General features: G+C 46.4%; 1 protein-coding gene across 5 annotated transcripts in view; it reads left to right on the plus strand.

Moving 5' to 3' along the window:
• NIPAL3 (NIPA like domain containing 3) overlaps window positions 1-17,270 on the plus strand; it is a 49,560-nt gene extending 32,290 nt beyond the window's left edge. For all 5 annotated transcript variants that reach the window (XM_068539166.1, XM_068539170.1, XM_068539168.1 and 2 more), the window contains 6 exons: window positions 952-1,048; window positions 3,443-3,578; window positions 5,466-5,554; window positions 7,585-7,648; window positions 9,419-9,513; window positions 13,521-17,270. In XM_068539166.1, coding sequence (XP_068395267.1) covers window positions 952-1,048; window positions 3,443-3,578; window positions 5,466-5,554; window positions 7,585-7,648; window positions 9,419-9,513; window positions 13,521-13,720 — 681 coding nt within the window. In that variant the 3' untranslated portion in view covers window positions 13,721-17,270. The remainder of the gene's footprint in view (window positions 1-951; window positions 1,049-3,442; window positions 3,579-5,465; window positions 5,555-7,584; window positions 7,649-9,418; window positions 9,514-13,520) is intronic.
• The last annotated feature ends 741 nt before the right edge of the window (window positions 17,271-18,011 follow it).

An 18,011-nucleotide genomic window follows, 5' to 3' on the forward strand; every position in this document is an offset into this window, starting at 1 on the left:
AGGACAAGCTGTTGCTGCGAAGGCGGGGAACTTCGCCAACTGCAGAGTTTTCAAACTTGCTCTTGTCTAGTAAGATTCTACCGCTGGAGCACCTTCTGAACACCAGGCCCTGGGCCCCCGTCTGCAGGCAGTGTAGCCTAGTGGGAAAGCACATGGGTCCTGGAGCCAGACTCTCCGGGTTCAAATCCCAGCTCTGCCATTTGCTAGCTTGGGATTCTTCATAGAATTATTACGCTGCTTTGGTGAGTTGAGTAAAGATAGAATGCTTAGAGTAGAGCCTGGCAGATCAATGAGTTCATTAAGTATAAGCTGTGATTATGGCCCTCTAAGTTAAGAACTCTTTTCCCTGTTTCACAAAGGAGGTAACTGAGGTTTAGAGAACTTAAGTGACCTGGCTAAGGTCACACAGCTAGTTTAGAAGGGGATCCAAGCTCATAACCGGGCCTCCCTGACTCCAGAAGTCCTCTTTTTTCGACTCCACCAAGCTGCACGCAGTGGAGGCCTGGTTAGCAGGCAAGTGGTGTATCTACTTAACATACTTAACCAAAGAGCTCTTCTCCTCAACGGACAAGCAGCTCCCTCTTTGACCACCTCCCAGTTTTAGCGGGGCTTACCGTGGAGCAGTGAGATGGGACACCAGCTCAGCCTGATGAATCTTGACCATCCAAGACAGGGTGGACCTGAGGCCAGCACAGCACCCTCAGAGCCTCTCCACGAGGTGAACTGCTCCTCAGAATTGGGAGTAGAGAGATTCAGCGTTCCCTGCTTTCCTGCAGGATATGTATCAGCGGTTTGGGAAATACTGGATGTTTCAATCCCCTTTCAACTCTGAGGGCCTGTGACCGATGCAATCAGCAGCATAAACTCCAGCCCAGCCCTCCAGGGTCTCCTGGTCTTGTGGCCTGTGGCCTGTGGCCCCCACTGACCTCCCCCCCTTGCTGCTCTCTGTAGCTCGTGGAGATCATTCTCTTCTGCTTGCTGCTGTACTTCTACAAGGAGAGGAACGCCAACAACATTGTTGTGATTCTCCTCTTGGTGGCGTTACTTGGTAAGTGAGGGTCCTGGGGATTGAGTTTTGCCACCACTAAGTAGCACCAAAAGGAAACGTGGGTTTTGTTTACTGAGCTGTGGCATCTGGACCCAGGAGCTGCTGGAGGCCGGCTCAGGCTGGTCCCTCTGCATCGGCGGCTACAGGAGCTGGGTCCCTGCTAACCGGACGCAGGCCTTGTCAGTTCCATCGTGCTGCTGACGGCATTCGGTGTTCTTGCTCAAATACCGCATCTCCTAAGTGCCAGGAGCGGTGCTGCAAACTGGCTAGAGCAGTGGGCCAGACAAGACACCCGTCCCCTCAGGGTGCCACCCATTCGAGAGGGAGGAAATGACAGTAAACGAGTCGACAAATACACAGATAGTATAAGTTTGGGTAGCGACAATTACAATGACGAAGAAGAAAGCAGAGTAAGGGTAGGGGTGGGGGGTTAAGAGGTTATTTCAGAGAAGTCAGGGGTGGAACAGGTTCCAACAAGTGAGTCCCTAAGGGTCCGTGTAAGACCTATCAGAGGTTAAGACTTAATTCTGGATTCAAAGGCAAGAATTGATTTCGATTTTGCTCTCTTTTTTTTTTCCTTTTAAAGGCATGGGTGCAATGGGGGAAATGGCTCCTAAATCAGATTGGGGCAAGGCTCTAACCCCACATAGAGTTAGATTTACCAGGTAGAGCTGTGAGAAGCACCCTTTCTTCCTGGAGAGGGAGAGGTGAGTGCGGCCCTGCCGCTACCTCCTAGTGACTGTCCCTGTGTCAGCCACGCTGTCCTCTAAAAATGGGCCTAAGAGAACACCCAGATCTCGGGGGGGAGAGGCGATTAAATGAGATGAGCACCGGTCCCCAGTGTGTGTTGTTTCCTTCTGTCCTTCCGACAGCAAGCCCCCATTCCAGCGACAGGCCATAAAACACACAGATATGTCATCGCAGGACAGGGTTCCATTTTTTTTTTTTTAACAGCTTTACTGAGATATAGCTTACATACCGTAAAGCTCACCTGTTTAAAGTATACCATTCAGTGATTTCTAATATATTCATAGAGGATGCAACCATCATCATAATCGAATTTCAGAACATTTTTGTCACCCCAAAAAGAAACCCTGTGCCCACTAGCAGTCACTCCTCATTTTTCCATCCTCCCAGGCCCTGGCCAGTCACTAATCTACTTTCCGTCTCTATGGATTTGCCTTTCTGGACGTATTACATAAACGGAATCGTACACCATGTGGCTGTTTGTCCCTGGCCTCTTTCACTGAGCATCATGTTGTAGAGGTTCATTCCTGTTGCAGCATGACTCAGTGGTCCGTTCCTTGATGATTTTGTTTGCAAAGTGGATTGGAAGATCACGGTCCCAAAACGTTCTCTCCTGGTGAGTTGGAAGGTCAGAAGGTTCTGAGGCACGTTGGCCAATTCCTTTCTGCCCCCTCCTCACCAACAAGGACAGCCTGGAGAAAGTGCTTGTCTTAACTGCCTGCCGATGTTTGAAAACTGTAGTCTAAGTAGCTGAGGGGCCCAGAAGCCGCTGTGTCTGCTGGGCTGTTGGCAGGAGAAGGCAAAATGAGCAGACGCTGAGAAAAATAGGAAAGCAAAACATTTCAGCCAGAACAAGGAACTTCATTTGTACCGTACTTGGGAGTTCCTTTTAATTCCTGCTCTGGCAGGGGGATTCAACAGTTTAGAATTAGAAGTTTCTGCAGCACTGGGTAAAGCAGTGGTCTCCATAGTGAGGTGGGTGTATGGGAAGAAAAAATATTAGAACTGGTATTTATTTTTTATCTCCACCTTTTAAATATATTTCCTACACATGTTTTATGATGTATATACCATATAAGCACAGTGTTACATGACTACAATTTAACAATAAATAAACGTACATATATTTGAAAAGTATATACATATGCATAGGGATATGCATTCCAAAACATGTGGAGACCTCTGGTCTAAAGAAATGTTTTTAAAAATACCAGTGAGTAAGCATTTTAAAAGACCAAAAAAACAACACAAAAAACTCCTGAGCTCTGTACACACCACATTTTTCTTGTGATTGCCGTGAGAATGATACTCAAAAGAAGTTCATTTATACATTCGATTGTTTTGACCTTGCATTGTGTTCCAGACACAGTGCTGCCACTCTGGAGTTCAGAGTGAACTCACTACCCTTTCTTGGTAGAGTTTAGAAGGGCGTTTGGAAGTACCCTTCGGGGTTTTGCTTTCCTCTCTGCTTTTACGGGAGGGTACAAAAGAACCGATGCCAATAGGATCTTCTCACTGTGTAAATCACTGGCTGGGCTCTGCCCGTGTTCCCTGCATCTTGGTCACCTCGTCCTTTGAGTTTATAAACTGTCCCCCCCCGCCCCCATGTCTCTGAGGCTCCCACACATCCTTGTTAACCTTCTGCAGGCTCAATGACCGTGGTGACAGTGAAGGCTGTGGCCGGGATGCTCGTCTTGTCCATACAGGGGAACCTGCAGCTCGACTACCCCATCTTCTACGTCATGTTCGTGTGCATGGTGGCAACTGCTATCTATCAAGCCGCGTGAGTTGCAGATTCTTTTCCTGCTGGGCCTCCCCACAAAGGTCTCTTCCAGCTTCTGGGCCTGATTACAATTGTTTTTGAAGCTGTAGGGCAGGTAGAACATTCAAATGTTCTGTCGCCAGGGTTTGGCATCCACTGTGGAGAGAGTGGGGTCGCTAATTTGCTGAGTTATCACATGGAGGGGTGCCGTGCCGCTTGAAAAGCCTGGAGTGGATGTATTTCTCCCTCTGCCTCAAAATGTGAGAACCGCGCAATCAGAGGCAGCCTCGATTCCCATCTGGACCAAGGCAGGTGCCCACTTCCAGGGCCTCAGAAGAAGCTGTGCCATCCCCGTAAGGCACCTATTTGTGTGCCCGGTGGAAGACAGAAAGTTGTCTCCAACTTTCTTGTCCTCAAGAAATCTTTCCAAGTAGAAGAGCAAGGCGATGGTTTCTGCCTCAGAAGCAGCAGTTCTGAGGGTAGGCCTGGGCCTTGCTCACGTCAGAGATCCGGTGCCCAGCAGGGGGCCTGGGTGAGCATGTGACAAACCTGCGTGGGGACGGAGGGTGGACAGTGCCGGTTTCAGTGTGGTGCCTGGGGCCGGTTCACCCCGGACAGGTCAGGCCCTGGACTCCAGCCGCTGGGGCTCACCATCCACCAGTGGTGCCTGCGGGGAACATAGCGGTGACCGCTGCCACCCGGGTGCCCAGTGCAAGCTGTGCTCTCACTGCCTTCACAGGAACTTGAATTCATTTGGTCCCCACGACAATGATATCATCCTCACTTTGCACGTAAGGAACTACTGCGAGAGGCCAGGAACTGGCGGAGCTGAGACTGGAACCCCGGCGTCTGTCTCCCTCCCCATCCCGCGCCCCTCACCCCTCTGCCCTAGGCCTGCTCCTCAGCTCCTCTAAGACACAGATTCCCCGTCTGCAGTGACAATAACAACAGCCCCTACCTAACAGAATCGCAGCAGGCTCTAGTAGGATACAGGATAGCGTCCAGTAAATAGTAGCTTCTTTTATGACTTTTGTTACTATTATTATGCCGATTATGACTATGCTTAGTCCTCCTACGGCGATTCTGGTCATCACCCCTGAGCCCCTGCCCAATGCAAGGCTCTGTGCTGTGCCCTCCAGGGCTTACAAAGATGATCAGGTGCCCCGCCCTCCTCGGGAAGCTTCTCACTCACACATCACACATTCATCGAGGCCTGCTGTGTACCGGGCCCGTGCTGGGCCTTCCACGCACAGAGACGTGAGCGATAGTCACTGAACTCAAGGTGCTCACAGCCCTGGTCCGAGGACAGCCGGGCAAACAGACGATTACAGTTGGGTGGGAAGTGTGTTACGGTGTAAGGAACGTTGCAACAATAACCAAAATGCAGAGAATGGACAAAGAATATACTCCTAAATGATGGAGTGTTTATCCTAGGTGGAGAGATTAGGAGTGACTCTAATTCTCTCTCTCTTTTTCCTATATTTATTGCAGTGAGAGTTGAATTAAGAAGAAAATTTGTTTAAAAGAATAATTGCAACACAAGGCAGGACGTGATAAGAGCTACAGGAGTTTCTTGGAGTGTTAAGGGACCAGGAATGGCTTTTTAGTGGGTAGGGGAAGCAGGGGACACAGAGGTGAGGAGAAGGGCATTGCGGTGATAAGAACTGTGTGGTCAGAGGTGTTGGATGGGGAGAGGGAGGGGCCTCAGGCTGTGTGTCCAGAGGAAGAATAGGAGCAAAGCGTGGACCCCAGCCCAGGAGACACACAAGGCTGGCATCTTTATAATCCCAAGGAATATTCCTTCATGCCTCATCTTCGTATTTTCAGACCAAGCCTGCGGTCATCGGCTTTCACCTCGGCCTTCCGACATCCCCACAGCCCACTGACCAGAGTGCTTTTGTGTTGAAGGTTTTTAGGTCAAGCCTCACAGATGTACGACTCCTCTCTGATTGCCAGTGTGGGCTACATTCTCTCCACTACCGTGGCTATCACAGCAGGTAAGGGTGTGGTCGCAAGATTTCTGTCTTCTACCTTGACAGCAGGGACATTACCCCAGTGTGGAGGGAAGGGGCGCTGCCACTGTCAGAAGGCCAATTCTGCTGACTTGTTCTGCCCGTCACAGTTGTAGATGGTTTTGCGGGGAAAGCGCAGGATTTAGAGCCAGAGAGGCCTAGGTTTGCACCCCAGCACAGACACGGAGCTGTGTAGCTCTGGGAAAATCACTTCACCTCTCTGAGCCTCAGTTCCACATTCATAACATGGGAGTAATAATACTTTCCTCCTAGAATTGAAATATGTATAGTCCAAATGTCCCCTACCTTGTACTGCTTGTGTTAGGTTTCTTTAATAGTTTCTACCATCATCTGCTAACTCCACAGCCTCCACTGGCCAAGTGACCACACACTTCTTCTGTATAATTTTTAGAGATCATGAGTATGTACATAACACGTGCTCTGTAAGTGATCATCGTCATTATTACATTCCCCTTTTCTTCTACTCCACCCCTCTATTTTTTTTCTTTTTCTTTCTGAGGTGGCTTCAGAGGCTGCAAGCATATCTCTCTGTGTGTGTGTGTGTGTGTGTGTGTGTGTGTGTCGGTTATTTTGTTTGTTTGTTTTTAACTGGCAATGGTGACTAAGATTTTCAGAGTAAAAAGACCGGTAAGAACCAGTGTGCCTCCCTTTGAGGAAGGCCCAGCCGGAAAGCCATATATTTCGCACTGCACCTTGGACAAGTGGTGCCCAAACTGGTGTTCACAGAGGTTAGAACAAGAGCGCACACAGCCTGCCAGGGCCTGTGCCGTGAGCGGGACCAGGGATTGAGTGGGGCTTGACCCAGAGCAGCCAGAAAGCTAACCTCATGCAGAGATTTAAGTCATGGTCAACAGCTTCGGTCCAGGCAAGATTGAAAGGAATAGAAACACCGTGGTTGAGTCCACAGTCAGGCAGGGAATCAGGAGCTCCAGGCAGGGTCGGGGTGGTGGGGTGTGAAGTGGGTCCAGACAGACGCTGGCTGCAGGGTGAGGGCGGCAGGCCTGTGGCACTGCCACACTGCAGGGTGTGACATCTGCCAGTCTCATGAGGTTAGAAAGCTCCGGCGGCTTAACCACGAAGCCTTGGTCTTCCATCTTAAGAAAGATGGGGGAAAAATGTGGTACATATATACAGTGGAATATTACTCAGCCATAAAAAAGAACGAAATAATGCCATTTGCAGCAACGTGAATGGACCTAGAGATTGTCATACTGAGTGAAGTTAAGTCAGTGAAAGACAAATATCATATGATATCACTTATATGTGGAATCTAAATAAAAGATACAAATGAACTTCTCTACAAAACAGAAATGGAGTTACATATGTAGAAAACAAACTTATGGTTACAAGGGGGTAAAGGGGAGGGGAGGAATAAATTGGGAGATTGGGATTGGCATATACACACTACTATATATAAAATAGGTAACTAATAAGGACCTACTGTATAGCACAGGGAACTCTACTCAATACTCTGTAATGGCCTATATGGGAAAAGAATCTAAAAAAGAGTGGATACATGTATATGTATAACTGATTCACTTTGCTGTACACCTGAAACTAACACAACATTGTAAATCAACTGTACTCCTATAAAAACTTAACAAAAAAGAAAAAGAAAGAAAGATGAGGGAGAGGGGTGTGTAAAAACTGGTAAGTCTCTAGTGTAGCTCATAGTGTCGTTTCACTGGGGGAAGCTGGGCAAAGGGTACGTGGGAATTCCGTACTATTTCTGTGCATCTAATATTATCTCAAAATAAAAAGTTAAGAAAAAAAGATGGAGGTAAGAGGGGCCTAGGTGGGGGAGAAAGAGAAGACAGTCTATTCCCCCCAAATGGCTTTTATTCCATTCTGCTAATTTCTTACTAGGTGCAGTCATAGTATTTTGGACCCCTTTGGTATTCTGTAGGGAAGGGAGCTTCGCCAGATCCTAAACAGACTGGCAGGTGGGTGATTTGAAAACAGCTCACCCGCATTTTCCATCCTTTGCTGCTCAGGCGCCATCTTCTACCTGGACTTCCTCGGGGAGGACGTGCTACACGTCTGCATGTTTGCACTGGGGTGAGTCCCATCCTGCTCCCTGGCCCCGAATTCCAGGCAGGCTGCGCCTCTCTCCCCACCCCTGCTCCAGCCTCTCAGGCAGTCCCTTAGAGCCAGAGGAGCAGCTGGCAGTGGGAGCTTTGTCCCCAGAGGTGAGCGTTTCATTCCCCAAAGGGCTTTACTTTTCTTTTCTTCTCTTTTGGGCTTTAATCTCCTTGTCATTTCGAACACATCACAATTTGACCCATGAAAGACTCTCAACCTCACCTCAGATCAAAGAAATGTATACTAAAGCTAAACAAGATGCCATCATTTTGCAAAAACTAACAGGAGGGGTAACGTCCCATGTTGGCAAAAGGATAGGAGCCCAGCTCTCTGCCACAGTGTGAGAAGTTCTTTAATGTGGGAGGATAATTTGGCAATAACAGTGAAATTTTTAAATGAGCATGCTTCTTGATGCAGCTTTCCATTTCTAGTCACTTATCTTGGAAAAGTAAATGATGGACGTAAGGACACACGTATGAGGGTGTTTATTATTTTAAAAATTAATTGTATAAGCAAATAATTGGAAACAACCTAAATGCCCATCAGTAAAATACAGGTTAAAGAAATTACACTATCTTCATATAATTAAGTACCATACTGCCATTTTGAAAAATTGAGGTCAGTCTATTGGTGCTGACGTAGAACCATGTCTAGGATACGTTGAATGAAAAAAGTTACATTTTTTAAAATGTATAGTATACCCTATGAGCCAGCAATTCCACATCTAGATACAGACCCAAAAGAAATTAGTTATATATATTGACAGAATGACTTGTACATGAATATTTATGGTAGCTTTATTCATAATATGCCCAAACTGGATACAACAGGAGAGTGGAAAACAAGTTCTAATATATTCAGACAATGGATCAGATAATGCCTTCAACACAACAATAAAAAAATAATGAACTACTAATACACACAATGAAGTGGATGAATCTTAAAAACACTTATCAGAAAAAAAAAAAAAGAACACTTATCAGGTGAAAGAAGTCAGACACAGAAGAGTACATGCTGTATTGTTTAACTCACAAGAAGTTGAAGAACAGGCCAATCGATTCTGTGGACGTCAGAACAGTGGTTTCCTCTGGGGAAGGGTCTGCCTGAATGGGGAAGGGGCACAGGAAACTTTCTGGGGGTAAGGGATGGAAATGACTTCTCTATTGACCTGGGTGGTGATCCCACGAGTGTGTACACAGGTAAGATTCATCGAGCTCCACATTTAGGGACTGTGCATTTTATTGCCTGTAAATTATACCTCAGTTTTTAGAAAGTATGCTCGTTTATCTAAGCTCTGGAGAGAAGAAAAAAACAAAAAACGACTCTGGAAGAACAGACACCTATGGTGGGGGCGAGTGCAGGGACTTTCTAATTTTTACTTCCTAATTTTTACTTTCTCTGCTCCTGTATTGATTGAATTTAGGCCATAAAGAACTTTTTAATTAAAAAAAAAAAATCTTTAAAGGCAGGGTTCTGAGATGCAGGGTAAGTGGAGGTGAGGGTTTGGCCGAGGATGGCCTGATTTGTTCTCATTGAGGCTTGTGTGGGCTGCACGGGCTGTTATTATTCATCTCGCATCGGCTTCCTGCTGATCCCAGGCCCGGCCGCCTCTCAGGGCCGCTCAGCAGTGAGCCCACCTCCGCAGCCTGCCACGCTGTTTTCCCCTTTTTCCCATTACCCACGTTTGAAAGCATCCCCCCCAACCTCACTCTGGCCTTGTTTCTCTTCTTCGTCTGTGTTCGCCAGGTGCCTGATCGCATTCTTGGGCGTCTTCTTAATCACACGTAACAGGAAGAAGGCCATTCCCTTTGAGCCCTACATTTCCATGGATGCCATGCCAGGTAACATTCAAATCCAGCTGGCCAGCCCATCCACATAGGATGACTGCTACTTCCTGTTTAAAAAGAGACAACCAGCCTCTGGGTTTGGTGCAGGGAAGGTGTGCTGTGCTATTATGATGTGACTGTCTCTCTTTTTTTTTTGTTTCTGTTTTTTGTGGTTTTTTTGGTTTTTTGTTTGATCTCAGTTTGCAAAAGAGGAGGCAATGGCTGAGGCACCTTGATTGGTTTTGGGCACATCTTGCCAGTTCTCATGTCAATTTGGGGATCTTTTAAAGACAATCCTGATTCACACTGGTTGTAATTATGATCTGCAGCACCAGGCTTCATGCCTGCAAAAGGAAAAACCCAGTTCATCTCAGTGGAATGGAATGATCAGAGAGGGGAAGGAAAATAGGATGAATGAAATTCAAATACTATAACCTCACTCCTTAGATTCCGCAAGGGAGTGGATTGTTTTGGAGAGCCTATTTCCCCAGGGAGCTCAGGGTTCACACTGAGAAGCACAAGTTCAAATGGCGGGAACATAAATGTGTGAATCAGCTGAGTACTGCACAAAAGGGAGTGATGGGGCTTGTAGAGAACTGGAGAGCACTTTCCAGCCTCAAGGGATTCAGATGAGAAAGTTAAGATGTTGGGCAGCCCCATCTAGATTTGCTGACCTAAATTCTATAGGATACTAGCGGCCACTAGCTTTCACTCTTTAACTCAAATTTAATTTTTATTTTAGATATATAAGATGGAACTCTCTCCAAAGCATAATCTCCCGCCCTCCATTAAGACAGTCTTGTGAGCAAAAGACAATCACAGTGATGGAGTAGAGTACTACTTAATAAAGTACTCGGGAGGCAGGCGTGTTCTCAGGGCTGACCGAGGTGCCCATGATTTAAATGGCCCCAGGGTTTATGTGTCTACTTTTTATATTATTTCCTCATCTCTTGCTATTAAGCTGTTGTCTGTCATTCTTGCTGTTACCAGCCTGCCTGTGTATAGCAGCTCCGTGTCAGTCTTCTCATTTGACCCAAGTTGTTTGAATCATGTATAAAATTAAAATAAATAAGCTCTGAGTTGGGGCCTTAAGGTTTCTCCTACGAGTTAAGTGCATGAGCTTTAGTGCATGAACTTTTGAAACATCTAATCTGGCTGCTCAGATGCCTTTTTTGCTTACTTCCTTGTTTCTCGGCTGTGTTCCGGATAGATGAGGGCGCTGGATAGCTGAATTCCAGATAGGTGAGGTGTCAACTCTGTGCAAGTATGTGTATGTACATGTGTGTTTGTGTGTTTATAAACCGTGTATGTGTATACATCTATATAAGTATTTGCATTTGCGTATATACAGATGTGTTTTCTGGTAGAAGATAGAAGGTAACCTAAGGTAATCTTAGGTATCCGCGTTCTGTGATCTGTTTGTGGACGTGGCTCTCGCTTCCTCTTTGTGCCTTGTGACCGGTGGGAAGTTGGATGTTGGAGAAAGGAGACCTGCCCTCGTGCCGTGGCACGACAGGACTTCTGAGTAGGCCTGGCTTCTGTACTTTGAAGCTGAGCATGGGCTTGGAGTTCAGATGACCTGGATTCAAATCCCAGCTCTCAACCACCTACCTGCTGAGTGACCTTGGGCGTGTGCCTGGACCTCCCAAGGCCTCTGACCCTCACTTGTAAATTGGGATTCCTTTTCCCAGGGTAGTGGGATAATATGTTGAAGGCCCCTTGCACAATGTCTGGGACCTGGTAGATGCCTGGTTGAATTTGGTTTCACTTCGTTTTTACTTGAAAAAAGACTTTGAAAATTTCGAACACTTGTTTGACCTGATGCCAGGTAAAACAAGAAGAAGAAAACTCTTAGACAGAGACGCTTTTCCAGCTGCTCGGTTTCCCTGGTCAGCGTCAGGACCTTTCTGGCTCTGGGTCTAACCAGATTGATATCTTCACAACCGACTAGTAGCCACGGTTCAAGAGGCATTCAAGTTCCGAAAATTAGCTACACGTCACAATTAGGAGAGGCTTGAAATAATTCTAGCACCTGGAAGACTTTTAGAAAATGAGAAGGAGAAAAACAGTCCCTGACAGCGAGGAGCTGGGCTGGCTCTCACAGCTGGGCCTTGGTGTTCCTGGCTGAACATAGACCATTTCACAGAACATCAACAGCAGACAAGGTCATTCTGGGACTGTGATGGATCAAGACACAAACAGGACCACGCCATTGTCATGTCCAAACACAGACAAACGTGAACATGGTCCAAACCATAAAAAGATCAACCATCCCCCTCCCATGAGTGGCTGCTGCTTCTTTACCAATCACAGCTTTAGTCTCCATCTAGTCTTCTTTCCTTCTAGATAACAATCATTAAGATCCCCAGTTATAGAATTATCCCCACTTCCTGACAGCATCTCATCCAAAGCAAAGCCCTGCTTCCTTAAGCCCTCCTGAAATCACCTAACACAACCCAAATTCTGTAGTAAGTCCTTTCTAATACCCTCTTACTGAAACAGCTCCCCGTGATGTACATCTCCTTCACTGAAATGAGTCAAGAAACCCAAATTTGTTAAGACTATAGGTATATTCCTGGTGGGTTTTGGCTGGGGAACGTTGACAAAGCTAAACCATGCCTGGTAAGCCAACTGTTCTCCCTGAGGAATAGGCATCCCCTCATCTCCTCCCAATTCCCTCCCCAAAATCTAAACCACAGACTCTTAAACTGTACCCTTCAAATTCCCGTCAGCCAAGGCTTGTGTAATGTGGAAGCAAAGGTCCTTCCACAGGTGGGGTCTTCCCAGGCCATTTGCAGAGTAGATAAGAGCATGGGCTTTGGTGTCAAATCCCAGCTCTGTCTCTCATTAGCTATGTGTCCTTGAGCAAGTTACTTTACCTCTCTGAATCTCTGTGTTCTTATCTGGAAACGGAGGATAGACGCATATTTCTGTCATAGGATTTGGGGGGATTAAGGTCTATAGGGAGCCCACACAGCATTCTGGTTAAGAGTGTGGGCTTCAGAATTTAAACCACCTGAGTCTGCACCCTAGAGCCGCCACTTGCTAGCTTGGCGACCTCAGGCAAGTCCCTTAACTTCCAACTGCCTCATTTTCCTAATCAATAGTTGTGCAAATCAAATGAGATAAAACTTTATAACTATTTAGAACAGTGTCTGCCACCAACTAAATGCTCAGTCCTCATCAGCCATTATCATTATTGCTGTTGTTGTTACTATTACTATTTAAAGCACTTAGCCCAGTGCATCAGGCATAGGAAGCAGTCAGATGTCAGCTGTTATTATCATCATGGTTTCATGGAAGATAATTTGCATTCAGTTTTTTTATTACTCAACCAGGGGGCAAGAGAATTTGAAGGGTCTTAATTCCCTACCGGGAAAAGAACTGGCCTCAGAGGAGGCCAGGTCCTACTTGGCTAAGGGAATTGTAGAATACATTTAAAGGAATTAATGACTAAAGTCTTTGCCCTCAAATGTAAGTAGAAATCCGACATCAATGTGCCCAGAGGTAATAAGCAAAATTGCACCTTACTCCATATGTGGATCAGGGATGTTACTGTCAAACCTCTCCCTCTGAGCATCAGAATACATGTGTCACCATCATGTATCCATGACACAAAAGTTATCGTCTTCTCTCAACAGTATAATGAAGTTTTCTGGATCCTGATTTAATTCAGCAAAAAGTGTTGGCATCTACCACGTTCAAAACACAGTGCTGGTTCCACTTGCCCTGTGGCCCGGACATTCCCACCTCATTCTAAGCCAGTGGTTTCGTTTGACAGTGGCTGGTCTGTGTGCGTATTTCCTGAAGATTCATCCTTTGTTGCTTAGCAACTATAACGTTTCTAGTGTATATTTATGGGCGCTCTTTTTTTGTTCAATCCAAACCATTCAGGAAGTTGACAGTGCACATGCTTAGCTCCTGAGCACGGTGATTAGTCTGTGGTGGGATAGAAGAGGATGAGATGCAGCCTCCTTTGGCCCCACTGCATAATGATTTGGGGGAAATGGATTTCATTTCAGGTATGCAGAACATGCATGACAAAGGGATGACCGTCCAGCCTGACCTCAAAGCTTCTTTTTCCTACGGGGCCCTGGAGAACAATGACAACATTTCTGAGATCTACGCTCCCGCCACACTGCCCATCATGCAGGAAGAACATGGCTCTAGAAGCGCCTCTGGGGTTCCCTATCGCGTCCTGGAACACACCAAGAAGGAGTGAGCCCACCCTGAAGGAGACTCACCTTCTCTCCATTTACAGCTGCTCAAGCCATGCTGATAGCGGTTCAACCCTTAATTCTAAAACTTGCCTTTCAAGTCTTATTTTTTTAATCCAAGAACTCTGTGGACGGGGATCTTGAAAAGCCTTTGTCTCTGGCACAGGGTAGATTATCTTGGTCCTGGAAGTTTCAGATGATGAGGGTGGGGCTGGGGTGGGGGGCTGAAAGCAGTACTCTAGGTGGGCAGTACAGAGTTCAGCCTCTGCCTGGTTTAGCCCAACAAGATTTGGAAAGCCGTTGTCATCCTTGAGAATGGTAGCTGGGTTTCCCCAGTCAGTGACCAAAGGTGGCCACATTCTTTAGAGCTAAAGCAAGGCAGAGATTCTGCCCTTACTTTCCAAATCCACTGAAAGGCTGGAAACCTCCGAATCTAGTCTTCCCTCACCTTATGTGCAGGCCTGATCTCTACCCACCTCCCTCTTGATTCTGTACTTGAGATAACCTTTGTGTCGCCCTCACATGGCATGGTGAACCAGCCCTGCGTGTAACATCCTGCCACTCGCCTGTAAGAAATGCACATCTGCTTTCTGGTGGTCTGTGCCTCCCCAGTGAAAGTGTGCTTGATGTGTTTGTACTGGATCCACTCTGGAAACTAATTTGGTTTTGGTTCTGTGAACTACTTGGTTGCTTTCTTTCCCCTCAAAGGAACTGAGAAATTAAGAGAAGAAGGGGAGGACTAAGAAAGACAGGAGCAGGGGTGATGAGCCTTCAGCCCATAAAGGGAGAAAAATCCCTTTTGATTTTGCAGGAGGTGATTGCATCACCTGTAGAAGGACGGACAGACAGTCTGGCTGTTGTAGGTGTATTTTCCTGCACACCAGTGTCCTCTGGGAAAACCAGGGGTGCTCATTTCAGAGACAGCCTCACTCACCTCTCCTCTCTCCTCTCCTTTATAGATTGACGAACCAAGCTTGAGTCATTGGTTCACTTCCTTGGGGTCGATAGACTCTTTGGGTCCTCATCCCCATGCACATACATCTGGGAGAAGTAGGCATTCTCAGAAATGGGGCTCTGCTGGCTGGCTGGCTGGCTGCGTACACGATTGTCTTCCCCTAGACTGACTGTATGCTTTTGAGAATGGCAGGTAAAGGTCTGCAAACTTTAATGAAAATAAGGATCCTCTAGGGAGTTTATTTAAAATACAGATCCCTACACCCCAACCACAGGTACTCTGATTAAGTGGGACTGGGACCGGGCCCAAGAGTCTGCATTCTTAACTGGCAGCACAGGTGATTCTGAGGCAGGTAATCCAAGTATCACACACCTTGAAAGCCTAATACCTGAGAAAGACAGTCTGCTGATACCCTGACACAACCCTGCTGGAAAGTTGGAATTACCATTCCTTGCTTCCGCTTGGGGGTTCATTTGGCAGGCCAAATCATCCCCATAGAATCCATGGCATTTCTGCATCCAGTGATTACTTCTTAGAACTACACTTCCTGCTTCCCTAGGCAGCCTTGAACTAACCGGCAAGATAACAGTGTTAATAGACCAGTGTTGATAGATCATTAACCTTTATGGATTGTGCTTAATGCTGATTTAGTACCTTGACTTCAAAGCTGATGTCTGTTGCCTGTGATAACCACTTCTGTATTGTGTCTTAACCACTTCTGTATTGTGTCTTACATGCCTAAGAAGGCAACAGACAATGACTTTTCTTTTCCTTTAGAATAGGTATCAAAACAATATTTATGAGGCACTTACTGTGTGTTAAGCATTTGGACAGTGAGGGCTACAAATAATAAGACCCGGTTTCTGCCCTCCAAGCCAGCCGTGAGAGACACAAATACCTGGTCAACTATGGCAGGGCAGGCCGAGTGCAATAGCCGACCACAGAAAATGACAGTTATGGAGGTCCTGCTAAAGGTCAGGCCCTGAGCCCAGAACTGGGTATTCAGAGTTGGAGATGATTTAGGCTCCACTCATTGATGGGTGGCAAATCTAGCTAAGATTTGGGCAAAGCATAGAAAGTAGAGTGATCACCCCCAGGCAGAGGGGCCAGCATTTGCAAAGACAGAGATGGGTTGAGGCGGGTGGCAAAGGAAGAGCCGGGGTAGGTGATGGGAAATGAGCCTGGAAAGATAAGCAGTGGAGGTAGAATCATGGAGGGACTTGAAGGCCTGGCCGAGGAGTTTAAACATATCCTAGAGAACATGGGAGCCATTGATGGTTCACGAGGAAGAGAATGGCAGGATCCGCACTGATTGGAAAGGAGGCCCTATGCAGTTTGGAGGAAGACTCTGAAGGGGTAATAAAAGTCACTTTTCAAGGTCCGGCTGCACAGCTGCAGGAACAAAACACAGAAGGGGAATTAAAATCCAATTTCGCTGCTATTCACATTTTCCCAGTGATGTTTCTAACGTGGGCCGGGAGGGGGTGTGAGGGCAGAGTGGGTAAAGGGAAGGTGAGCGGGGAGGCCATTTAAATGTGTCAAACCCAGGTGATCATTTGGTATCTTATGTGCTCCCAGCCTTACTCTGCCCCCTTCCCTTGGTTTTGTGTTGGGTCTTTTAACCTGGAGTCAGGCAAGAGTGATGAATGGATGAAAGCACATTGTAATCTCAGGTCAGCTGACGATCATGGGTTCAGTGCCGCCCAGGAGCTGCCTTCAGGTTTAGGGCAACAGCCCCAGAATTCTGACTCTGTCTTGGGCTGGCATCTCCCAGTCTTTGTCCCTGAGTGTAAATGGACGGTTTGCTGGTGGCAGATAGGCAGCACTTGCTGTTAGGGCGGGGCGCAAGGGCATCAGCTTTCCACTCACAGCCCTGACTATTTTTCTCATGGCTCTCACGTCGCCAAGCCCTCTTGAAGGCTCCAAGCAACAATACGTATCCTGCCGCCATCTCCCTTCTCACAGCCAGTACCTAAGGCAAGGTCACCAAACTTGGGTTTCAGCTTTCCACTTGTTCTCTGGCTTCCTCTCCCCACCCCACTCTGTTCCCCTCTTCTGAAGGCTGGGATTCTGGGGTCCCTAATCAGATAGTAAAAGCAGTTCTTCACAGATGGGTGCCTGCAGCTTTTGAAGGGAGCTTAGCCCCACTCCACCCACCCCCACCCCTCCCACGAAGCTGCAGGTCTGACATGCCATCACGTGAAGCCTCAGGTCATGCGAGGGTTTTGCAGGATGGAATTGAACACTGGGTAGGCAAGGGAGGATTGACATCTCCATTGCTTTTCTGGTGGAAACGAGGCAGCTTGATGGCACAGTGTGGAGACAAGATGTCCATCAGGGTAGTGTTGGGGAATCTCCAACTCGCAGCCTTGTGAATTCCAAATCTGGTCCAACACTGGCTGACAGGCAAAAAATTTTACTGTGTGTTCCTCTGAGAAGCTGTGTAAATAAAGTCACCTTAGAATATATTCTATGTGGATGCTCACATTTTGTTAATTTAGTGACTGATGTATGGCATGTCTTATTTTTCAAAAACATGTGTGTGCTATGTGCAAATAGCATTATGAAGTGGTATTTAATTAAAAAGAAAATCCATGTGATGCCTGTTGAGTTTGAGTCTTTTTATGTTTGGTTAATACTTTCCAGAGTTATCTACGACAGTGCCGTCCAATAGAACTTTCTGCAACGATGGAAATTCTCCATGTCTGTGCTGCCCAAACGGCAGCCACTATCTACGTGTGGCTATTGAGCACATTAAACATGGTGAGTGCAACCTAGGAATTGGATTTTTAGTTTTATTTAAATTCAATTATCTTAAATATCCACATATAGCTAGTGGCCGCTGTAGAAACCGTGCAGATCTAGAGATGCCCATGATTGCACTTAAGGCTGAATTAAGCACTTTTTTTCTTCCCTACAGTGGTGAAGAGTATACACTCGTGGCCACACTGCCTAGGTTTGATTCTTGGCTCTACTACTTATTAGCTGTGTGGTCTTGAACAAGTTGTTTAAACTTTCTGTGCCTCATCTGTAAATCCAGGATAGTAACAGTCACTTCTTAAGGGTTATTATGGGGATCAGGTGAGTTAATAGCTGTAAAGTCTTAGAACTATGTCCGGCATCCCATCAGGACACTGTATGACACTGAAGCGATGGTTTCCGTATTTACCTATTTATTTACTTATTCACTTTGAAATTGTATAATGAACACTTGTGATTTTTCTTAAGTAATTCTAAGCAAATGTGTCTCTCTTCTTTCTAAGTTTCCAATCTACAAAGACAGGTGTGGAATAGAGCTTAAATCTTTATTTATACACACACACACACACAGAATAATGTAT

Source organism: Eschrichtius robustus, chromosome 3, assembly GCF_028021215.1.
Source record: "Eschrichtius robustus isolate mEscRob2 chromosome 3, mEscRob2.pri, whole genome shotgun sequence".
NCBI classification, from domain to species: Eukaryota; Metazoa; Chordata; class Mammalia; order Artiodactyla; family Eschrichtiidae; genus Eschrichtius; species Eschrichtius robustus.